The sequence below is a fragment of the Anopheles arabiensis genome, chromosome 2, assembly GCF_016920715.1.
Source record: "Anopheles arabiensis isolate DONGOLA chromosome 2, AaraD3, whole genome shotgun sequence".
In the NCBI taxonomy this organism is placed as follows: domain Eukaryota; kingdom Metazoa; phylum Arthropoda; class Insecta; order Diptera; family Culicidae; genus Anopheles; species Anopheles arabiensis.
This window is the reverse complement of record NC_053517.1, coordinates 51,929,409-51,955,115: the sequence shown is the minus strand read 5'-3', so window position 1 is coordinate 51,955,115 and position 25,707 is coordinate 51,929,409. Positions and strand designations below refer to the sequence as shown.

The 25,707-nt window shown below is 44.4% G+C and overlaps 1 protein-coding gene across 1 annotated transcript in view; it reads left to right on the top strand.

The window, feature by feature from the left end:
* Window positions 1-25,707, top strand: part of LOC120908365 (SKI family transcriptional corepressor 1) — a 46,663-nt gene that overhangs the window by 11,934 nt on the left and 9,022 nt on the right. The window contains exons 3-4 of the mRNA XM_040319288.1: window positions 22,616-24,234; window positions 25,038-25,074. Of these exons, the coding sequence (XP_040175222.1) occupies window positions 22,616-24,234; window positions 25,038-25,074 (1,656 nt within the window). The remainder of the gene's footprint in view (window positions 1-22,615; window positions 24,235-25,037; window positions 25,075-25,707) is intronic.

The window sequence follows — 25,707 nt, the reverse complement described above, 5'->3', positions numbered from 1 at the left end:
ATCGAATATTGTATTCAAATTCATATAATAAATTACAACCTTTTTAAATTGGATCATACATTAAATAGAGAGATTTTTAAACACTTCGATGTTGTTTTTTTGTATCATTTTTAAATGCTATAAGTGTTATTATCAGTTATTGCGTAAATTGAAAATAGTAGAAAATCATTCAACAGGGCTAGATGCCTCGCCGCCTTGTATTAGTTATTGTTTAATTATGGCCTAGCCTTCGACGGTGCGCTGTTTCTATGCTTGAAGGTGTGCGCTGTCTCGCTCTACATCCACTGTTTAAGATTGGTGGTGTATTCGTGCGAGTTTCTCTCAAAAGTCCTTTCACCTTGAAGTTGTATGGCTTTTGCAGTGTTGTTTTAAATGCATTTTTTAAAAAGCAGAATCGTTTTTGTGCCATCTAAATCAAGATATATGGTGGCTTGGTTCGTATTATTGTTCGGCTCATCCTTCGACCGACGATTGGCGATGACCTTCGGATGGATCGGCTTGCCCTAGCGTAGTGAAATCGAGTTTACGGCCATCGGCCTGCTCGTGTTAAAGAAGAGGCTAACCGCAACACCTCCATCGGATGGTGTTTGCTATTCGGTAGAACGAATGTGTAAGACGTTCTGCTGGAGCGCGCCGTTCACAAATAGATCGATTCTTTGCCACTCCTTTGCGCTCCTTGGTATGCGAAGCTCGCGTACACGTGCAAATGCAGCAAGCTTGCATGTGTGGACGTGTGCACTATCTTATGCGCTACATCTGTCCGAGGCAACACGCGTGCATGGGCGCTGATGATGCGTTGAAGCTAAATTTATAGTTTACGCCACGGTAGAATGCAAATTGACCATGTACCCGGGTGCATCGCAGCGCAAACGGAAACGCAAGCTATGCCCGTATGATTACACCCGGCTGCACTGAAACGGATCCAATTTAATATCAATTGTAAGGTCCAATCGAAGGCCGTTGTTTAAATGTCTCTCTCTTTCTCTCTCTCTCTCTCTCTCTCTCTCTCTCTTTCTCTTTTTCTCTCTTTCTCTCATCTCTCCTCTCGCTTACTATCTCTATTCCGTACGATAAATAATATTTCATTTCGAGGAAATAGTCGTGGGAAATGGAAACATGTTCTTTAAAGTTGTTGATTTGTTTTATGTTGCTAGAAGTCTGCCATGGTACGTTTCGTTTTTTCACCTTGCTAAAAAATTTGAAATCAACAATACAAGCAACTTATCAGAATGCAACTAAGCGATGCCACATGATACACTTTACGCCCATTAAGGTTATCATTATTCACTTTTGCACTCAAAAAGAAACCCGTGTCTTCTGAAAGTGTGCTTTAAAAAAACCCGTACACCAACGAGTGGGAAGTGAGCGGTCAGCTGACCAAACCGCCCAGTTAAACAGCCTATTGTGTTGTTGCGGATTAACGGGATGCATCGTCTTCCCGTACAGACACACACACACACACACCCGACGGCATTACTCTCCCACTCCCACGGAGCGTCGTGTCCGATTTGCGCATCCACTGATGTTTGCTGTTCCTGGTTGAGATCACGGTGGCCTGGTTCGGTTGGCACTACTGGTACTAACGGGTGGCCAACCCTACACAACTCGAACCCGTTCAAACGTGAAGCGACAACATCGTGGACGAAGCCGGTCAGTGTGTGCATTCATTTCTTCGCTGGTCGCATCGTTGGTAGCGGTTGTGGCACATAAAATGCGAACACCTTCAGAGAAGAGGAATCGGAGCGTAATTGACCCAGTTCCAGGTCCGCGCTGCCGCATTCAATTACCATATACCCGCTACCGCGCCTGCCAGCAATGCCATGCGAACGATTTAGAGCCTCCAAACGCCTTGACATAATGTTTTTTTTTGTTTTTTGTTTTCATTCACGTTAAAGATCCCCACTAGTTGGTTGCCGTTAACGTGGTTCCGGTTGACCTCTTAAGTGTGTAGATTGGAGATGGTTAAACATGATGCATATTTTGAACTTTTTTGGGATTGATGTTACACCTAAATTGAGAACATGCATTGCAATGGTTTTTGCAGATAAAAGCAGACTTATACTTCTTCTATTTGGCGTAACGTCCTACGCGGACATGCCGGGCCTGTGCAGGCTTTCGAGTCTTAATTCATTACCACACAGCCGAATAGTCAATCCTTGCTACGGGGGGACGGTCCGGGCTTGAACCCATGGCGGGCTTGTTATTGAGTCGTTCGAGTTGACGACTGTACCACGGGAACGCCCCAAAAGCAGAATTATACACATCTAATTACTAAGAGCTGAATTATTACTGAAAAATGAAAAACAAATACAAACTGAGCAGCTACGGTATAAAACTAAGGAAGTATTTTGATCGATTGATTGTTTCAAAGAGAGCGGTTTGGTAGGAAACCATGTTGAACACGATATAGAACTGTGTAACATAAAGTTTCTCTCGGCTTGTGATGACAATTACAAATAGCCTATTTTTAAGAAATCAAACGATTTTACTGTCCAGTCAGATCGATGAACAATAACATAAGTTTCCCTAGGATTTGGCACCGATTCAAAACACGCACACGTTTACCATTTCCCATATATATATATATTCGTCCTTTTCCGTAGTGAAATGAAAGCAAAAATTGGCGCACCCTTTGCCGCCGACAACAAAGCGCAAAATTGTAGATCGATACCAAGTCCCTCCATGCATTCCGAAAGAGCAGACCGCATTCCGAACCTGCCCAAAACAACAATCCATTAATTTATTATTTCACCAAAACCATTGTGTGTGCACCCATCTAGAGTGGCGTTCGAATCTTCTAGCCGCGTGTGCTATGGTGGCAAGGTGTCGAAAAGGGCAAGGGAGTAGCAATGGTGGACTGCCCAATTTTCGCCATGCCATATCTATGATTTATTCTACAACTCCAAACGAAATGGCCTTTGTGAACGGGAAGCTTTCAAAACAGTTAAAAGCATTCTGGTTACGGTGATGGGATGGGATATGATGGTAGTAGGTTCGGGACCGCTGGAGAATGAGTTGGTATCGTGCAGGGGGTACCGGGGTCCTTATTGGACGTCGTTGCTCCAATGCTCGAAACATGGAATCCATTCTCGCCGTTCCGGGGCTGTGGAAAAGTGTAACGGCTTTTGGAACGCACAATTTTCATCAACCAATTTCTCTGTAGGGCAATGTACGGCGAGGACGCCGAATGAGAATGTATGGTGCTGATGTTGTTTGAATTACCGTCCAAATGTGGTCGTATAATGTTCCACATACGTCATCTAATAGGGTTGATAGAGCGGTACGTTAAAGGGGACAAAGAAAATGTTGACTTTTCATTCGCTCCTTTACAACCAGACACATTTTCCCGCATCCTCGGGAAAAAGCATCCATTAAAATAAAACCTCCCTGATGGTTTGCGATGTCACGATAGTGTAAAAAGTATTTTAGATGATTTCAACAAGTTCGATTTTGTACGAGACCTTAACTAACGATTTAGATCAATGTATCATCATGTTCGTTTTTAGCGTCTCTTGAACAGATTCCGCATTCCGATTTAGCTTTGGTCCGCGTAACTTTTTCTCCCACTAAACTTCGATTCGCTCTGCGATGGATGTAGCGCAGCTTCTCACTGAGTTTTCTGTAGCCTTCAGATGCGTGACCTACAAATTGAAACGCACAACTTTCGATCATTCGTCGACGACTCGTCAGCTAACTGTGGCTCGCAAACAACGCAGCCTGTCAGCTGATACAAGGCAACCAGTTAATCTGCTCACACACAATAAAATATGTATCGTACTCTCCCATTCATTGGTGTGTAACTTTTGCACACCATGATAGGTGGATCTTGTTTCGATGTGTTTTTTTGTTGTCCAACGCACCCACCGAATGACATTGAGCCACGATTCCGACTGGATTTGAGTCGTCTTTGCTTTTACATTACCTTCAAAAGCTTTCAAAACATCGCAAAGAGGATGAGAACAGCACTTGACGCGCCGTGAATGTTTTGCGGTTATTTTCCATCTATCTATCAGTGCATTCCTTCGGTTGGTCGTCGCGGTTGTTGGGTTCTAGACTTCTAGCGCATTCGCATTCGTGGGGATTGTCAAGTGCAAAATGGAAACGCAAACAAACTCGAGATTGCTGGAGCAACTGAGTATATTACCTTACCGCAGTATTGCATTGATGTAATAGGAAGAATTTTGCTTATAATGAAAAAAATACGTGTGTACCTTTTATAGATTTATTGGTTGTAAGTTGCACATCCATCCAACGGTGCAGACCATGACAAAGTCTATTTTTTATTGTGCTTTGATTTTATTCATATAATGTTATACAACCTTTATAACACAACGCCGTTTCTATAGATTGTATATCAAACTTTTCATCCTTATTTATGAAGAAAATAAAATAAAGTTGAATTATTCGGATTGGATCATCTTTCCGAAGACAGCAGTTATTAGCCATGTATAATGACTCGTCCAGAAGGTATTCAGAAAAAGAAGTTCATCATTCATTCTGGGCTTTAAGGCTATAGTCGATAGTCCTGGATAGTCTAGGAGATTTGGCCCTGTTCTTCTCTGATGGCTTTGTTGGGCATATTTATATTGATTATGCTGCAAGAGGTCTGCGCGTTTGATACGTGTTCATTGAAATGTTGTGAGATGGGTGTGTTTCGCTACAAGTACATAAACCTCTTCTTATTGCCAAATCCTTCATTGGGGGCCTTCACGATTCTAGTTAGCTTTTTGTATGGAGTTTGACAGTTGGAGGCTGAAATCATGTAAACACTACTTACAAAACCACACAAAAAACTAGCCTGCAATTTTCAGTCTAGATTATTCTAGCCACAAAGCTAGAATTAGATTCGAGTACCTGCTCGAAAACACGGTTTTGTTTACATTTACTTTTTGACAGAACGAGTGAAAACTTTTGCTCCAACGAGCTTTCTGGAGGCTTGACGAATACTCAAAACACTCTTAAAATCTTTATTAAGAAGCAGAAGCGATAAAAATCAGTCTTCTAAATTCATACACCTTGGGATAAGCCCACCTGTACATTATACTCACTTAGACAGCTGCTCGAAAACTGCTATACAATGCAAACAGCTGACAGGCTGAAATTTCAGCCTACGAGCTTCAAACGGAAAGGGCCCCATTGACGAAATCACAACAACCAGAATGTTCTAGAATGTGTATTAGACTAACAGTTAAAAAAAGGTATCCAAAATTCATTTTACCGCTTACTGCTTGCGAAGAAGTATCGAATTAGCTGGATGATTCTGCCAATTATCAATGCGCAGATCATGCGAATTGATAAGAGTGTGATTGAACGTTCCAGTACATGTGTCTTTATTGGTTCTCTGCATACATTATGCGAACCAAAAAAAAAAGAAACAGATTTCATGACACACAAGATTATTCACCTCGTTATCTGTGAAACGGTTGCGTGGTAACGGAACCCAAACAACCTCAGTCGTCAAGTGCGACAGTCCGGGAGTAAACAATACTTGAGACACTTCATTTGACAACAGGAAATGGCGGTTTGGTAATGTGCGGACAGAAGAAAAAAAACTAACACACACACACACTCATACAGACACAGCTAAAATTGCGTCGCCCCAGAGCAGACACGGACAGAGAGGCAACTAACTAGCAGCAGCAGTAGCATTAGTAAGGTGTGTGTAGGGTAATTAACATATAATAAGATCGCACAGCCAAGACGATTACGACGCCTCCGCTGCCATGCCGGGTTTTACTTCAGGGCAAAATCACTCCCAATTGCTGGCACCCCCTTTCCGCCAAACCCAGTGTAGGAAACACTGGCACAAACAACAAAGAGGTCATTGTTTTGCGTGGAGTTGCGCAGTCCTTCTTCCACCGGTGCACCCTTGTGTTCGCCCCTATTGCTGCTGGTGTTTTTCTTTGCAGCGTGAATTGCAGCAGCTGACGGTGGCGGTTTCGTTTGCCACTCGCGCATGGTGTCTGCCGCCCGCGAGGGGCCTTTTTTCATCTTTTCCGGTGTGCTTTTTTGTTTCTACCCTTCCCCTGCCCTCTGATGGTGGGGATTTCGCTTTCGCCATCGGTTTCGGTAACGCCAACGCAGGCTGGCGCGGCGAGTTGCTGTATAATGCTGCTTCAGCGGATTTTTCCACCCCGGGGGCTATGATTGCTCAACAGCGAGGGAAGCCTCGTCGCGTTTACCTTTTGCCGGGCAAGCCGAGTGTTTGCGACCGGGCCAACCAGCCAGCCAGCCAGCCAGCCATCCGATTTCTCGCAAATGATGGAGACTGGGAGGCAAGTGGTCCATGTTGTAGTATCTTCGGAATGGGATCGGCAGGCAGCTAATGATAATAATCTTCATAATGAATGCGACAAAACCTTCGCTTCGTTAAAGGCGTCATGGGCCGTGAATAAATGTTTAACGAAGGAAAATCACTGACACGCTAAAGGAAAAAGCTCGCTGGGTGGGATGAACGGGGGCAGTTCCATGTTCCATTTGGCGGGCTTTGTTTTCGTTCTGGTTTAAAAATTTTACCCCACGAGCAACCTGTCTGTCGCAACATATAAGGCCCCGCAGTGAAGCAAGAGGCAATCAGCTCAGAATAAAGGGGAGCGGAACCGTTTCCCACGGCTCACAGGCATTCCGAACTGTTTCTGTGTGTGTGTATGTATGCGGGGGCAGGTTTTGTTTTTAGACATTTTCCTAGTTTTTCCAAGACCCTGCCTCTCCCAATGGTCGACGGGGAGGAGGACCTAGTTCACTTCCTTATGTCTGTCAACACAGCAACGTATGGTGGAGGTATGGGAACAAGTTTTGCATCTCTTCTTCCTCCCAGCTGTACGCGCATTAGCGCATGATCGCGAAGGGCAGGTTTCTGCTTCTGCTCGTTTTATTCCTTTCAGGGTGGCGGCGACACTTGCGCGCGCTGTACGTTGTGAAAACTATCACGGACGGCACGTCGAGTGGTGCCATCTCGCGCGCATTTCCCATGGACGGTGCAAAATTGCGGGCACTAGGCCCTCTTTCGCTCCGCGTACACCCCCCTTTACATTTCCCACTGACCTGCTCCGGTTGGGAATGGATGTTGTTTACGCTAGCGCGCTCCGTTAGCTGATACAGTTTCGATAAGAGCCGATGGACCTTTGGCAGTCGCGGCTTGGTGGTGGGGGTCTGATTGCTGATTGCCCTTGCGCTTAAAACCGGATTAACATGGTTGTTTGGGATCGTCCATTTGCTTATCAGCTTACCGTTTAATCGACTCTGATCGCTGGATCTTTGACTTTGGAATGAAAAATGTTGATTGAAGCTATATCCCAATTTCCGCTATTTTAGAGGGACACAAGTTTGCAATGGGACCTGCGATCACGGAGCTTAAGTGCCCGATAATCGCATTAGATGTTTGAACTCGTTTCACCTGGATTAGGGCTATTAATATTTCATAAAAATAATTCATCTCTGTTGCACTACTTTGTAAACCCTTCCGCTGTCTCTGTATGAATCCGATTAGATTAACTTAGTATGCGTGCGTTGTAAAGGTTCATCCACTAACTTTCTTTTTCATTTTTGTGTTCGTCCCTTCCCAGGTAAGCAACCCCCTCTGGAACCGAAATTGGCAACCACCGTGACGTTAGCTGAGGGAGAAATGTTCCAGAGCACCGTGGAACCACACCGGCAAAAGGAGCACATAATCCTAGCACAGCAGCTTCGATCACGTCAAACATGGGGAGTGGGTTAGACACACAGCTGGTATCCATCGTTTGTTTAGTCTTCCGCATCTTACCCGTGTGGGCTTTGGCTACCTTTACCTTCCCGGGGCACTTTGAAGCTCCCTTCCAGATATGCACAGTTTCCTCAAGCCCTCGCGCGGTGGTACCGACTGTGTGCAAATTGAAACTTTTCTCCGTGTAGCTGATGTACGAGTGTGTGTGTGTGTGTGGATTCACTTTCACGACTGTTTACTAGCCAACATGGGCGAGAAAAAGAGAGTTGCACCGTACAGTAGGCCACTAACACACAGTCGGCGCTTGTGCGTAGATCGTGGTGGTGGTACGCTGGCAGCAAGAAGCAGGGTTGACAGTGACAGGAATCGGTCTAATGACAGACATCGATGAAGGCGGAAAACTTTCTCCTAACTGCTGCCCGGAGGCTGGTTGCACCGGAGCGAGTTTTCCATTTCCTCCGACCCACTGTTTTGAGAGCGGGTAATGCCTGCGTCCCGCGCAGTGCTAGTTTGGCGATGGGGTTAGCACCAGTTTTACTACGCAAAATCAGAGAACATGTGGAGAGCATTTAGTGGGGCACGTATGGCACAATTAAACCGTTCGTGAACCGTTGGGGGCAACTTCGGTCCGTGCGTGTGTGTGAAAGACTTTCCTGGACATTTGGAAGTGAAAAGTTAACTTATCTAGTTTAACAAATGTTAATAACAAAGGACAGCTAGGCGTCAGTGTTATTTAGATGTTATTTTGTTTGCAATCATTACCAATACTTCAAGTTTGCCTTATTTGAGTACGTTTATTTCCGAAGTACGGGGTTGCTACACGCTGATGCTGTTCAATCATTTGTAAGATGCATGTGAAACCAAAATTATTAATCGGTACTTTGGCGCAGAAATTGGTTCAATTTGTGCCACATTTGTGCTTTTTATCCCCGCTCTGCCCGGAGTCGTACGAAGTTACCACACTGTAGCGCGCAGGCCATTACGTTGATTGAATCGCGAACGAGGGAGAGAGTTCGCTCGCTGTCTCCAACCATCGCGTCTGCACACGGCCGTGGATTGGGTATGACTTTTTCGAAAAACCTGTTCCTTCCTGAGCAGCAGACCTGCCTCCTACTCCTCATCCTCCTCTCGCAATCTGTTGCGCAGAAAACGCACCGCCGCTTGATGACGAAACGACGCTGTGGCTGCGGTCGGAAACGCGATTCGCTGCCGTTGCTGGCGCGAGACTAACGAAATAAGCGTTAATTATTGACGGGCTCGCGCTGTACACAAGGGCGGTCGGTGGGAGAACCCGTAAGTAGCGGACATTTTCTGCCGCTATCGGTCGTCGATGCTTTGATGGTCGAACGCCAGTTGGCTGACTCTGGCGTGCTGTTTTGAAACACGTCGTCGGCTCTCTTGTGCATCGCCGTGACCCATTCGTGGGATACGCCACCGAAAAGCTGGTCATGGCGACGGATCATCATTGCTCGGCGGCAGTCCGTCGCAACACGGTATGTTCCGAATCGTGTGCTGGTTGATGCGGGGTCGATCGTTGTTGCCATATCGGGAGGGCACTATTTGCACCGAGTAATGCAACTGCTGGAAATAGGAAAAAGGTTCATGGTTGCTTAACTACGATGAAAACGATAGTAACGGCATCTAGCAGCAGCAGCGGCGAGACATGTTGCCATATAGAGTTGGTAATTTCCCGTAAAATCCATGTGTATTGCTAGCTAGCTGCAGGTCTTACATTTCTAATCCTTAACAACCAAATTGTGTCTTCGGTTATTTTATTCTTAGACTGAAGCAACTCGATGTTTTTCTGGTGCTGGTTCTCAACGTTCTACGCGGTGGCTACGGTTCATTCAGTGACCACCGACTGCTGTGCAGGAAAAGGTTGAAGAAACGTTCAACCATGTTACTTTTATTGGCCTCCCAGCCATCGACATCTGTGTCATAAATTATCCGATATGGAAGTGCGTTCTTTCAACGGTGAACCATTTGTACTCGCTAGCTTCCCATCTTTGGAGCATTATTGTTGGCAATTGTGTGTATGCGCATCTAATGGTATGGTAGTTTTTATTGCTGCACTCCTAATCGCGAACGTTTATGATGATTTTAGCACGAAGTTCGTGGCTGACACCGAATCGTTCGAGCATTTGCAACTATCGGTTGCATTTTGTCATTCGTAGCTGATCTAATTTGTACGAACAAAGTCAAAATTTATGCTCAATCACGACGGGTACACGAGAGCCAATTCACCCATTAGTACATTTCTCAATTTTTGTCTGTATTGGAATTACAATACTTTTTTTATTGCCACTGTGCGAAAGTTGTCTAATGTTATTCACCTGGAGATGTGTGTTCTACAAACTTCCCGTCTCTTTATTCTTTACTCAACTTTACTTTACTGTGAGTTGATAACGATTAAACACATCAACAGCAGCTTGTGTTGTAAATTTGCCGGTTCAATGTACACCAATGCTTACCCTTCTGTTTTCACACTTTTCCGTCTGAGTCACTGTCTTTCTTGCCGGGGCATACTAACTTAGGCTGAACAATCATTAGCTTGATGCAAGATTCATCATGATCGTTGCCCCCCCGGGTGAAGTACCGGTTGAACAAAGAAAAGTAAGTCACGATGATGCGCTTGTTCTGAGACAATCTTAGATAATTGTCGTCCTCCGACCGGATGGTGGAGTACGGTGGGTGATGAATTCACGAACCGTGTGATCAGCGTTAACTCGTCGCCACGCTTTCTTTCAGACTCAGCGGGAGGTGTTGTCCGTGAAGCAAAAAAACAAAAACAAAACACACACACATACTACCCTTTTCTTCGGCGAGAGCATTGACTAGCGCGTGGTGGTGGCATTTGTACTTGGATGAAGAAAATACACTTGTGCGTTTCTTGTTTCCTTGCCAATGGTGTTGTGACTGGTCGTACTGGATGGAGCGCGGTCGCACCCAATCCGTTGTGTTAACTAATACTGTACATTTAGAAACACCAAGCTCTCGCACCCTGTAAGGCCTGTGACGTAGCCCTTCGCTTTGTCTGGAGAGAAAGATACGGAACGTTGGAGCAGAGAACCGCACGAAATGACGTTTCTGGCTCGCGTGCGTGACGCTTATGCCACTCTTGATTGTTATCAATTTGTGTGTAAATTGCATTCGGTCTGTTTCGCGGTGGGATGTGGCTCGCTCGGTGGCAACTCTCTTTTCTTTCTCTGCTTGTGTGCGTATTGTCGTCTGGCTGGTCCTACTTCTCGTTGTCGTTGGTGCCGTTGTTCCCGCTGACTACATTCATGACGTTGGCTTTTTTTTCTTTTCCATTTCTATCTTCTACAGAGGTTATTTACCTTTGATGTACACACTGGTGCGCAGCATTGTATGTGTGTGTGTGTATATATATTAAAGCGGTCCTTGTCGCGTGTCCACTATCCATTGAGACCCTATGGCACCGGACTTGATGGCTTTTGGCGTTCACATTGTGGGTTAGATATTAGAAGTTCCTCACGCGGCATATCGTGTTCAAATGGTTTCACCTCTATCAGTGCGTTTTCAGGCTTTACGAATCATCATTGACGGTCTGGCAGGGCCAATAGAGATCTACAAACATCACCAGGTGCAAATGTGGTAGCACGCCTTTTAAGGATTCAATTCGCGTTCGACGCCAAACTACACTGGCGTGGACCGGAATTACACTTTGCACTGTGCTTCTGTAGCGAATATGCGGTTGGGTTACAAAGCATTCATTTTGGAGTGTATCAAACTTTCATGAAGCGATGAAACTGTTCGCTAGTTTTGGCATCAAATCCTGCAACACAAGTCACGGTTCGTATGTTTTGCGTTACTGGAATTTAAATGAGCCGGATATCAAATCTTTTTAAACTGTTCTTGCTAGTACTGACCGATCATTAGGTTAAGCTTGTTAATGAAGAACGTTCTTAACTTGTATTTTCACCCATTCAACCATTTCGTCTTATTTGGTGCAATGATCCTCAACGGGTCACTCTTCATTATTTCATTTATTTCAGTAAAAATAACTTCATACATTTCATGCGAAAAGGAATATGTAAAAATTGCTCTAAATTACTAACCTACTATAAATAAAATTTAAAATAACTCAAAAGAAACATCACCGGAAATGGACTCAATCTTGATAGTCGGAAACTGTTTCGTGAAATATGCATCCATCATGATCCCGTTGGAACTAGAGTGAAGTGTTAGAGATTATGAAAGAGATTTGTAAAAATTGCGTCGACAGTGTCGTGTGTAAAAATGAAGGTGTGTGTGTGTGTGTTTGTGTTGCACAATGCAGATCGCCCGTGCAGCTGCGCCAACCATCAGCGCGTCACCATTTGCATAACGAAATGGCATTCGCGCAGCACCCACCCGATATACACTACGGCTGGCGTTTGGCTGGCCTTGCGCAACTAAAGTTCACAAGTGAGGCTAATCGGCAGCAGCAACTCCTCTAAACTAAACTAGTAGTAGTAGTAGCAGCAGCAGCAGCTAACGCTGGTAGTGTGGTAACAGCCATATATCGCTGCTGAAAGGGTTGTGCACCGCGTAATGAGGCGAAATGCCTGAAGGTCATATGGCACGGCTCTGGTGTCACTCAGAGCGGAGTGTGTGTCCCACCATCGTCCTTTGACCTTGAAATTGTGTCACCCTTGCGAGGGGTGCTGATCGATAGCTTTCGAATGGGTGCTGTTGTCAGTCGGTGGAAAGTTGTGGCCTTTTTCTACCCACTTTCTACTATGGCAAATGTTTGACATTGATGCAAAATCGAATGTCGGCTCGGTAACGATGCTGCATTTCGTATTCACATCATACGCCAAAATAACCATTGTCGTTAGTGGCGTCAAACGTTGTTGCTGGTTGAAGTGGATGAAAAGCGGAGGTTTTATGCTGTTAACCGTATCTACATTTCTGGTTCCTACATTTCTGTAATTGAAGAAAATTATAGTTTCCTTGAGCCACATATTGTAAACATATGTGTAATTGTTACACTTACGACTAGCCAAAAATGATTTTTCTGGCACGTTTTCTGTTTCTTGGGAATTCCTTTCGCTCCGATCCGACTGCACGCACCTGTCGTTAACGGTGACGCATGCGGCACGGTACAATAAATCTACCGCTGCTTCCGATCGCATAAAAGCCTCCGCACCTGTCCTGAACCATAGAAGCGTGTGACAGGAATCCAATTGCTGTCTTTTATCGCTCCATTGAACCATGCTTCATTATTTGTCCTTCTGTTTGAACGGGAGCGCTTTATCAGCGAAAACGTGACAATTGCATAAACATACTTCTCGACGCTATGAGTTTCCTTAACCCAGACATCAATCCCTACGGAAGCTAATGTCCGAAAGGGTGCAACGTGACAGAATTCACTGCCCGATACTGCTGTCGTATGTATGTGTACGTGCGTGTGTATTTCGCATCACTCTTTTTCTCATACCTTTTGCATCGGCTGCTCGGGTTAACGATGATCTTTTTCGCTTTGTTTCACCGTGGTTCACACTGCTGCACGTGCGATATAAAGCATGCTTTATGTGCTTCTGCTCATACACTTTCTCCCGAACCAGTGATGATGACAGACGATGAATCTGGTTACGCCATGCCTGCCGATTACACATTCCCCTGCGTTAGCCCATATCTGTGACACTTATGCAAATTCTTCGGCAGGAGATTTTAACATGTCCCATGCCGCCACTCCACACAACCACTGCCAGTATCGTTGGCGTGTTTGAGTCTGGCTTGTCGAAGGATCGACTTATTGAATATCGCAGAGGAGGTGTGAGAGCATATGCGAAGAAGCGGCAATCAATTTTAACAAATCTCTTTCTTTCGAGGATTTGTCGGACATAAGCTGAGTTTGGTTGTTTGGTGTGTATTTATTCTTGTGCTTTCTAGGCAGACAAGGCAACTACCTATAATTTACGGTACAAATAGAAGTTGCTTTGGTAGGTTTCTAACGTCAGTATGGTTTCAATTCAGTATTTATTTGATGTAAAGTTTTTGTTCTTTAAAGTTTAATACAATAAGATTCGCTACAATGATCTCAAATTTATTTATCGTACTTCGACGATACAGATAATTTCAGTGTTGTCATAATTTTTCATCAGCACAATTAAAACCAGTTTTCTTATAAAGGGTAAAGGATAGAGAGGGTAAAGATTACAGCTAAACAGAAACGATAGTTTTCACGGTAATAATTAAACAATAACATACCAATGCCTGAAAGGAAAGCATTATTTCGTTGGTCTGACCGTAAGGTGTATAAAAACAGTAGAAAGCCAAACACTTATGTTGACAGTAGTGTCAGAGTGAATGGAACGATGGATTATTAGTGTAAATGTCAAACCCTGTTTATGCTTAAAGAGCATTTTGATCTCCCTGTTAATGTTTATGCATCGTGCTGATGCATCAGTTGCCGCAGACCCTCTCATGTTGATGTCGTTGCTTTTGACAGCTACATGCGCACACAAATCGTTCCTCAAAGGCACAGCAAAAGTGGTGGCGATGAATTTAAATTAAATTTTCATACATGCATGCTTTACACGTACGGATTTGGTTCGTGTTTTTGTTAGCCTTATGCCACTTGCTTTCACGCAAAATACTCTATATTTTACACTCTATTAACAAATGCGCCTGCTCCAGAGGGAGGAAGAGCACGTATTTTGCTAAGAGCTAAGCTTAACTGAATAAATGGGACAGAAAATTACCTTCTGCTACTTTTTAGCTGTAAACCCCCCGTCAAATTTTCTCGTTTCACTCATTCGCTCCATACATCGCAGATGCGGTTCTGTTCGAAAGCCGATAATGGCTATGCTGCGAACGCTCAATTTATGGTCTTTATGTGAGGGAGAGTGTGCACTAATTAAATTTCATAGTAATCTATCAAACCTAATAAATTATGTTCGTCTGATTCTCCATTTGGGATTTCTCTTGGGCATATCCATCGGAGGGTTAAACAAAGATGTACTGTTCCCTTTCATTGTATGACTGTATGAATTTTGTTACATAGGATATGATAAAAAATGTAATATGTCAAAAACTCTTTCTTCTTAAAGTATTCTTACGTATGGAGTGTTCAAATTTGGTTGAGAAACCTGTCTAACGCAAAGCAATTTTTAAATTCAATTGGGTAGTTTCATTTGAAGATTTTTCATAGAAATAAGAGTTGGTTATTCGAATTACTTGCGAACTTACTTACCATACTTGTTATATGATGGTTTATGACATTCTCTCTTCTCTGGCACAACAGCAGTTGTTGGGCAAGGCCTGCCTGTACCGCTAGTGGACTTGGCCTCAGTGACTTATTGATTTCCCATAGCAGGATAGTCAGTTCTTCAAATATGGGGAAGTCAAGCCCCATTTGGGTCAAGCCCCAGTTGGTCCATTTGGGGCTTGAACTCATGACAGGCATGCTGTACAGTCGTGCGAGTGGACCACTGTATCACGAGACTAGCCATTATGACATGATTATGACATTGGCTCTTAGTTTTTCTCAATACTTGACATAGTCAATTCCAAATTTTCGAACCAAACTGTGAAATTTATTACATTTACTATGTACATATTGCTCCAAAATAGTTGCGTCCTTGAGTGTATTAAGTTCGATTCTAATTACGTTTTAATGGAATGAGTCTTTTGAATTCCACCGTTGAATTTCGTTGGGCTATTCACTCTTGACTGAGCATGCATCTAAGTATCTAATAAGTAAGTCTTTACGTAAAATGGTTTATACTCTTTCTATATTTGATATTCAATGATGTTATTGCTGTGGTTTGTGGTTGATGGATTTCATTCCAGTGAAGGTTGGGATATTTTTCTAAAATAATCCTTTCGGGATTAAAACGGAAAGCAACTGTGTTTCACTTAAGAAGTATCTTTCTACCCGTATAAACGAACGCAAGAACGCAAGGCTGAAGTTTCTCTTTTGCAAAAAATGGTCGATTGTGCTTCACTTCAGGGACTCTGGATATGTCCACAGGCATTTAGTAGGGAAAGTTAATGATCCCGGGGGTATTCAAATTCAATATTCCTTTGTACCGCTGTTGCTGCTGCGCAAACGTTCATTTTTCTCCCCTAACTTTCTGCTGTGTGGGCTATTAACATAATTGTAATCGGTATTGTTTCGAGCATTTACGCTGCAAGAGCGGATAGTAGTAGAATACTGTCAAAAGAGGCAGATTAATCATAATTACTCTCCAAAAGAGATAACAATCCTACTGCTTTGTTTGTTGCACGCCAGTTACGGCTTGTTAATCCTTTATTCTTAAAACTTGATTCGAAAAATAAATAATGAAATTGTTGTGGAAAATGAAAAAAAAAAATCCTCTATGAAATGAGATGCAGAATGGAAAATGAATCACCACATACGTTTGTTAATTATTTATTCATTAAGCCGTCTAAATTTAGCTCACAAATCGTCACGCGGTCAACTGCAGGAAGGAGGTGTTGGTATGGATGCACCCACGATGCTTTTCCATATATTGTGTCCCCACTTTAGTGCCGTACGGGCACCGAAATGCAATTGCAAATCTGTGTCACAAAGCAGTCTTACAGTGATCCAGTTGCTGTCGTTGAATCCTAGCCGTTCTTTAATAGTTAAAAGGAAACAGTCGCCTACAGATACAGAAACATAGATACATAGGCTATAACATTGGATAGGGGTTTCTATTCAAAGCTACCATCAGGGGACCAGGTGGTCGTTGATATTACACATCCTTTTTGAAATCTTCTTTTCATTAGACGGGACGCTACGTTACCTCTTTACATGTGCTACCTTTTTATGTTGTCTCTCTTTCTCTCTCTCTCTCTCTCTCTCTCTCTCTCTCTGTCTTAAATTGGATTGCGCAGAAAATGCAAGAGAAAGTTTTACAAAAAGATGGCTAAATTCGAACATTATAATATAGAATAAGCACTACAAGCATGAAAGTTGTGATTGTATGTGGAAAACTTGCTATGTGGTAGATAGTTCGCACTCACAGATTGTTTTCCAATAGTGTATGCATTTTTTATAGCTCTCAAATGCACACGCGTCACGCTGGCTGGCACTGAAAGGTCCATCGTTGCCCTAACTTTGCGTGGGTAGTTTCATGTGTCTGTATGTGTAAGTTACGAGTTCCATCTCAAGGAAAACGCAGCTGAGCAGTAGACTCGGTGTATGATGACGTTGATGGTACCAACGGCCTACCGCAAACGGTTGCACAAATATCAAAGTGCACCCAAGTGAAGATGGTTGGATGATAATGATAACCAGAGGAAAGCAGGGAAAATGTTGACACCAGGTGATGCGAATTCTGCTGCTTCTTTCTTTAACTACTGACGATACTGGTAGCAAGAGCAGCATCGATAGTGGTAACGTTGGTAGTTTTGGTAGTAGTAGTAATAGTTGTTGCAACCAGCGCATGCATTAAAAAATAGCTGCTGTTTTTGTAGGTCAACCGACACACTGATACGATCCGAGTTTAGTAGACCTACGTCATCTCGCAGTCGGCTTGCAATGCGAACAGGCGAAACGTTCTGCAACCCTGCTGAGTTGAGTGTATGATTCCACATTTTTTGCTTGCTCCAGTAACGAATTCTCTGTAGCTCTCTAGTTGGTACAGCGACAAACGACGGTGTATGCCGAGAGTGTTTGTGTGGGAAACCGCTTATCCGTACGTGTACATTTGACAAGTTTCCCATTGAGGCGACAAGTGGAATTTTCATTCGTGGTGTGTATGTGCATGAATCACATGCTGTCACACGTGTGCATTTTTTCGGTTCATGCAGCGTGACATTGCGTGGCCCAAAGAGCACACTTTTTCCATCGAACCGAGTACGATTTCGTATTATACGGCTAGTATTCGTGACATGGTTGCTTCCTTCTCGCAGACTCTCGGTCTGTGCTGGTCATCGTTAATTATCATTACCGCACAGGGAGTGAACCTGGGCTGTTGGTGAAGCTCCCACCATCATGACTCTCTTGCCAGTGCAGAGCGCTGCCAGTCATCAAAGCGTGTGCAAAATTATGATCCGATGTGTACCTCGCTTATGGGCGAAGAACATTAGACACATTTGGAACCGTTTGGGAGAAGGACGAATGAGCGTCTAGTGGTAGTAGTAGACATTTGTCAGGTCATTGTCATTTTTCATCCAATATTGCCGCTGCAAAAGGACTGCTTTACGTGTGTGCCAAGCAGCAGCGGACTAATACGTGTTTTTCCACTACACGTGCCCGCACGGACATGCAATCCGTATGGAGAAAAAAAGAGTACCACCACAAAGACGGTGTCGAGTGCGGCAGGCGTACAACTGTTGTTCGCTCATTGTTCTACTGCACTGACGTAGTGCAGTCACCGATCAATCAGTCGCGAGTGGCACTGCTCTAGAAGCTGCATTAACCCTGTTCGGAATTGGAATGATAGGAAGATAAGACTACATTTTTGGGCTGATTATCCGCAAATCATATCACTCCCCATACCATGCCAATAACTTCTACTACGTGTTGAAGATTTTTCAACACTTGTTTTGCATCGTTTTCAACCTCTTATTCCAAATGTTAGTTTTAACATCATCCTAAAACACTTTTTTTTAGCATTTATTTATTTATTATCCAATTATGGGTCCTCCAATTTTTGGCTTAAACCGTTTAATTTAAACTCAAATTTAATTTCGCGCAGCGACACATGACAAAGTAACAAGGAAATACATCAGATTCTCATTCATTGGCAGGTATCGTGGTACAGTTGTCAACTCGCACGACTTAACAACATGCCCGTCATGTATGTGTTCAAGCCCCGAATATCGTGCTCGCATACGTAGGACTTGACTATCCTGCTATTGTAATCAATAAGTCACTGAAAGCCAAGCCCTACTATCGTTATCCTCGGAATGCCAGAGGCGGATTTTAAGCCAAGTGGAGGCCATAAGCGGTCACACGAATGTAGGTCTGGTTGAAGTATCGTACGTGTACTACAGGTGGTTGTGTCAAAGATAGTCAACGAGAGAATTTAACCAGAGGATAGAGTAGCAATTTAACTTTTTTCCTTTTTCAACAATTTAACCTTTTTCGGGGCCCCTCGAGAACACGGGGCCTCATGCCGCCGCTCAGTTTGCGTAGTGCTTAATCCTCCCTTGCTGATAGTTATAATAAACTACTAATTTTATCATTTTAAATTAGTTTATTTGTAATTAGTGTTTCTTACTTGATAATCTTACTAATTACTGTCAATAAGCTATGTTAGTTCTTCTTCTGTTTGGAGCAATGGTCTACGCAAAAATGACGGCTTATATAGATTTTCCAGACTTATTCAGTACCACGGGGTACAGTTAAATATGTGATTTTAACCCATGACGGGCATGTTATCGAGTCGTACGAGGTTACGACTGCTCCATGGAACCATCCCGTGTTACGTGATTAAAATAAAAATTTGGGTCTTTTAAAATCCGACGACCAGTTACTGGTTACTAGTTTCTGTATTATTTATAAAAAAAAGTTACCTTTCTTTATTTTGTTTAAAAATATCTCTATCTCTAGTGATCTAATGTCATTTTAAAATAGTTTGTTTGTGCTTTAAAACCTACACACTCATTGGTATAGTACAAAAAATCATTGACAAATGAAGGAAAGAGGCAGACTGCGATGAAACCATCTTTAACCGGAAACGACCATCCTTATTGTCTCCAGTGACGGTCATCCACCGGTGGCAATGCGAAAACATCCGTCTCCGAAACGACAACCTGTGGTGCGTGTGTGCCGCATACACACAATGCACAAAACGGGAAATACCGAGAAAAATGTGCACGTGTCTTGAATTTCAGCTTTTTGCGACAGTGGGACCCATTTTTCGACACCCTTCACCCCCTTGCCTGCTATACATTGTACGTGATACTAATGGTTTTTTCTCGTTTTTCTTTCTTTCTCCTTTCCAGGTGAGTGTATATGTGACCAGGAAATGCGTCCCGTTATGGTAAATCGAGGTATCGTAAAAGTTCAACCAAGGTCACCAGCTCCAACAGTAGGATCCTTCCATTATGCACCACGTTTGTATGTGCAATTGAATTTATGTATGTATGTATGCGTGTGTCGAAAGCTACCATAAAGCTTCTAACAGCTGTTGGGTGACCCTTGTACACCCGTTACATTGTTTGTGGTAACTTTTGCTAGCTTCAATGTGATTTCCACGTTATCGACAGTTCATCACGAATTCCGCTGTCATGTTGTAAAACTTAACATTTTTATTATTTTTCCCGTACGTAGTAATACAGAGCAGTTTGCATTCATTTTGACGTATGCTTATCAAATAGCATATACACCAGTGATTAGTTGTATTTGTGTGTGTTTATGATTTAATTTCATCAACGAAGGGCATTAATATCAGATGATCTCATTTACTTATGGAGAAGGAGAATTAACAGCATTACTATGTGCGTGAAGTAATCTGCAAATCAGCTATTTGCAAAAGGAACTAACATCAGAAAAGCGCAGAAAAAAGACTATGCATATAGTGCAGACAAATAAAAGAGAACAGCAAAAAGAAAAGTGTTACACGCAATGGATGTGATTTCACTTATTTAATCTGACGTTGGCATTTTCCGTTACAAATCTGCTGCGGACAAATCTCTGTGCAAATGCTTCGAATGTGGCTACCCTCCGCTGGATCGGAATCAATCGGAACGTAACGTATTGTATGTGATCGAAAAGAGACAGCGAATGACGAAGAATGTTTAATTACAGTTATTTCGATACAGGCTGGTATAAAAATGGATTAGTGACGACTAGACGGCCAACGAAAAGCCCGTGACCACAATCTATATAATCTGGCGAAACAAACTAACAGTGCCGACCACCAGCCACACACACCAGCCAGCTCTTCAATGATTCGGAATCGGATGCGATAGCAATCTACCGACTTTCTGTCCACGGTTCTGTCCGCGCACCCAATCCGGGGCTTTTGGTGGTCGGTGCAGAAATCCTCTACGCAACAACCAGCCCGGTGACATGAGATGAAGAAGCAGCACTAATCCGGTTCAATGGCCTGTCGATGGATTGTTCAATCGAGCATGGAGCAAAACACCCCCAATTCAGCGCCATCATCAGCGGAAGAAAGCAAACCACAACAGGGCCGATCCGATTCGTGTTTATTCACCACGAATACGCCAGAACCCCTACACTCTCCTACGTGGCTAATAATCTTTTGCTAAATTGAACACCGTCTTAGCAGCAATAACTGTAACCAGATAGGTTTCCGGGACAACACTTGTAAATAGGGTTAATGGAGTGAACCTTGCGACGTGCAAAGAGCAGCAAGAGCAGCACTTTCGTTCGTTGACTGCGTCAGAAATCGACCGATTGCATCTACTGACTTGTGGACTTTCATTTATTGTGCGATGGCCGGCCGGTCGGCTGATGTCGCTGATAATGCTCAATTGTGGTAGAATTGGCAGGAATTGGTGAATGGCAAACAACTGCAAAAGAAGGAGCGGGGTAACACACGATCCCAAGGAACCGGCTCGGCTCTCGCTCTCCGGGGACAGCTGCGGGTGTGGCAACGCATGTGATGTGGTTTTAATTAAGGCTGAACTATAATGACCCGTAGGACGGGGCACGCTTGGAGCTCTAGATACATGCTAAATATCCAGCCAAGATTGATCAATGGTCAAGCACATTCGATTAGCTTGCACAAATGCCAAACTGCTAAGACGCACCACCATCAGCTTTGTTTGTAACGTTTCGTGCCTCGTTGTGTATCTTCCGTGCTAGGAAATGGTCATCCTAAGAAGCAGCACTTTGTCCATTGCTTTCCCACGGGATTAATTAAAACCGATTAGCCACGACCTCCCGAATCAGTACTTGACTTGGGGGACCTCAAGACAAGTGCAACCCAGGGAGAGTGAGAGGGAGAAAGAGAGAAACAGCGGGCGTTAGGCTGTTGTTGGTGTGATCAAGTTGCACCATGCCTTCTGGTTGCGTAAACGCCACTGAAATACTTCACAAGTGTGTGCGAGTCTCAAATCTGAAACCATCCCCCCATCCCCTCCTTTTTCCCCTCTTCTACTTCAGACTGTTCTATGGCCATGTGGTCAAACCTCCCCTCATTTTCCTTTCTTCGTATGTCCTTCGAACGTGGACGCGAGCAGAAGGAAGGTCGACAAAGGCTTTCGCGTACTGCTCAACACAATGACCCAGACCACAAAACCCAACGCCGGTAGTACGCTCAATAAATAATTCGTTATTACTGTGTTTAGTGGTCTGTGCCGGTTTCCTGCCAATACAGTACAAATCATGACTGTACGTCGAAGCTCCCCCTATTTTACAGCCTACCCGGGCGAAAAAAAGTATCTTCGGTTGAAAGAACCTGCGGCACCAACTGGTGGGCCTGCTCGAATTACGATCTCTGGGGTTTTGCCTCCCACCCCTGTGCCATACGTTCAGAGATATTTTCCGTTTGTTATTAGTTCATCGTTTGGAAGGTATCATGTTACACGCTGCTCTTTACGGTAAAAAGGCTTGTATCATACTGCACGGGACGTCGTTGGTTGACTGCTGTTGCTGTAGAGTGCGCGGAAAAGATTGCTAGCTGCATCGGCACTTGTAAGGTTCTCGAAGTAATTTCCGCTGGACCCGTTCTACCATCTGCTGGGCGGTGTGTTGTAACATTTGGTGCGCCTTCTTGGTTTTGTTGTAAAACAGCTAATCGTGATTGTGAACATACAAAGAAACAGTAATGTTTAAACGATTGATGCAAAGATGATCATGATCGTAGATTTAAGACCATTTATATCAAGTTTGTATTTAGCGTCGAACAAGAAGGTAGTATCTGTCGGAATTTGGAAAAAAATAATAAAATGTTCTCTCCAATATTGTGTCTTTCCTTTTTTTCTAACAATTTATCGAACTCTACTCACTCACTCATGCTCGCACTTTCATAACAGATCCGCACGGTATACATCTATGGACAACCGATCATCTCGCTGTTTGTGGAGAACCAGGAGCGGCTCTGTCTGGCACAAATTTCCAGCACGCTGCTGAAAGACTTTAGTTACAACGAAATCCACAATCGCCGCGTTGCACTCGGTATCACCTGCATCCAATGTACACCAGTGCAGCTGGAGATCCTACGACGGGCCGGGGCAATGCCGGCCTCCTCCCGGCGCTGCGGCATGATCACACGGCGTGAGGCGGAGCGTTTGTGCAAGTCGTTTTTTGGCGAATGCTCGCAACCGGCACTACCAGAAGGGTTCGCCTTCAGTGTGTACCACGAGTGTGCCTGGGGTTGCACGGGATCGTTCTCGCCAGCGCGCTACAACTCGTCGCGTGCCAAATGCATCAAGTGTGCGTACTGCAGCCTGTTCTTCTCGCCGAACAAGTTCATCTTCCATTCGCACCGGCTGAGCCCGCACGACAAGTACGTGCAGCCTGACGCAGCCAACTTCAACTCCTGGCGGCGCCATCTGAAGCTGCAGGGCAGTCCGCCAGAGAAGATCATTCACGCCTGGGAAGACGTAAAGGCCATGTTCAATGGAGGCACCCGCAAGCGGTACATCCTCTCGACCGCGCGAAAGTACGCCGGTGGCTCAACGCCGGCATCATCTGCCGCGCAATCTTCGGCCGTTTCTAGCAGCGGCAGTGGTTCGGGCGGTTCGGCCGGAGGAGGAGGCTCCGTCACAGTAACATCCCGCCCGTCACCATCGTCGTCGCTGGAGAAACCAACGCCGCTAGTGGTGATGCCAACGCCGACGCACGCCGAACCACGTCAAATTCTGCCCGTACTCGGCAGTGGCATTGTCGTACCGAAAAAGGAATACTCGGACCTGCAGCCGATCGATGCGACCTACAATAGTGACAGCTGCAGCAACAGCACGAGTCCGTTTGCTCACATTCCGCATCTGCTCTCGAGTAACAGCTCGAGTGTGTCCGCACCGTCGGCTGGAGGTATGCGCGCCAATGCGACAGTACCACCGGTGCCAGCAGCCCCAGGTGGTGGTGGTACTCCGGGAAGCATCGCGTCTCCCGTAGCGACCCCGGTAATGGTTGTTCCGGCCACCGTACCAACACCATCCAGCTGTAGCCCATCGGCAACGGTTGTATCAACAGCGGCGGCGGCCGCGGCGGCTGCTGCTGCTGCAGCGGCGATGGTATCAAATCATGCAGCGGCCACCTCCACCGTGGTGACCAGTTCGGCAGCGGTTGCTGCAGCCAACTTCGGATTCAAGCTGTCCTGTCTGCAACCGTTCGCTTTTAACGGCATCGGTCACTTTCCGGCAATGGTGCCGAGTACGGCCGGATACCTGGTGCCGCTGTTGCGTCCCACCAACCCGAAAAGCATTTCGGCAGCCGCTATGTCCGCATTTAAGCCCGTGGTAAGGGCGCGAAAAAGGTATGGAATTGGCACCTCAGCCCTGGTGAGGTGGAGTGGACCAGATCAGCAAGGATCTTTGGGGAAATGTTTGTTAAATCTGCTACTAGGCAGCTTAATTGTGCTATTGCACCACGATTGTTGTCACCCTGTCACACTTGTCACACTTGTCACGAACGTTATTTCAACCGATCAGTAATTTACGCATCATCACGAACGTTATCCACCAATCGGTGCGCCGGATTCGATGTGCCGGTGGTAATTTTTTTTATCTAAACTTTAATACCTTTTTTTTTATTCAGTAGGGACGGCTTTGCCGTATTGCTTAAATCAACTTTAATACCTTAATGGAAATGAAACAAACGGGCTCTTACTAAAATCATAGCAAAATGAATGACTGTGTTTATGATTTTGTTAAAAGCATGTTTGCCCATCTTCCAAAAGCTTCTACCCGTACATCATAGTTTCGATAGTTTCTCTCGATTGTTTCAAAGCTCGCAGAAGAAACATGCTTCCGCGATGCTGCACACTTCTACCGGGGGGTTGGTTTGTGCAGCCCCCCGGGCTGTGGAGGTGGCAAGACATTGTTGTACAATCATGACATCTAGTTGTCTATCCACTAATTGTCGCTTCTGGAACTGGCCAGCCAAAAGAGTGTCCAGACCTTGTCCCTGCCTGGTGGTGTTAGCGGAACTGTCGCAACCGTTTGCTAACCGCCTTGTTTCTGCTTCTCGGTGCTTTCGCGGAAATCCCTTTCTTCGGTTTTGCTGAATTGGCCGGAGTTGAGCGTTTCTTGAAAGGAGAAGGTGGCTGGCGGTGTTGCTTTTCTTGCGAAGAGTTAAGCGAAGATGATGTTGAATTGTCCTGCAATTGGAGCAGCACACGCAGGCTGAATCTTATCCTGCGCTCTCACCGTAATCATGGATAGTCTCGAAAGGAATTAAACCGTAACTTCTGGTTGCGAAAATTGTTGATTGGGATAAAACTTGATCACACAGATTTTCACAGAGAAGTACAGAAGAGTTATCCAGGCAGGTAAGTTTGAGTGAATTTGATTATCCTCAGTGTGTTGGTTTGACATAATATTTATGTTACTTAAAACAACAATCTAAGTACATTTAATTTGATTTTCTTTATCGATATCATAGTTTGCGTTTATTTGGTTTTTTACTCTATTTATTATTTGTTCAGTTATTGATAAAAGCAACATAAATATAAGATCTTAATAAACGGTTTATTTATGTTTTTCAAGCGTTATTATATGCATGAAATGCTTACACCGCTTTGTCAACAGTGTGTCAATTGTATGGAACCACAGTCGCAATCGAAGGTCAATCCGTTTTGACGGTCAAGGACGCGGTGTATGGCGTCATCGCTCGCCTTGATTTGGGCCAATCTTTTTCTTTCCGTTCACAGTTGTGTCATGGGCTCTCCACTGTTGTTTGAAGAAAGCTTGTCTGAAGTATTACAATGTTCTCATTTGCCTTCTTTCTTTGTCGTGGGATGTGTCATAGCAGTTCCTCGCGAATAGAAGAATGTCGAGAAAGGGAAGCATTTTCACTGCTTGACCTTAAGGTCATGGTTATGTGCCATAACGTGTCGATGGTTCTTGAGAATATGTTTTTACGTTCTTCTTCTGCTGTATGTGCGTTCCTTGTGCAAAAGCTT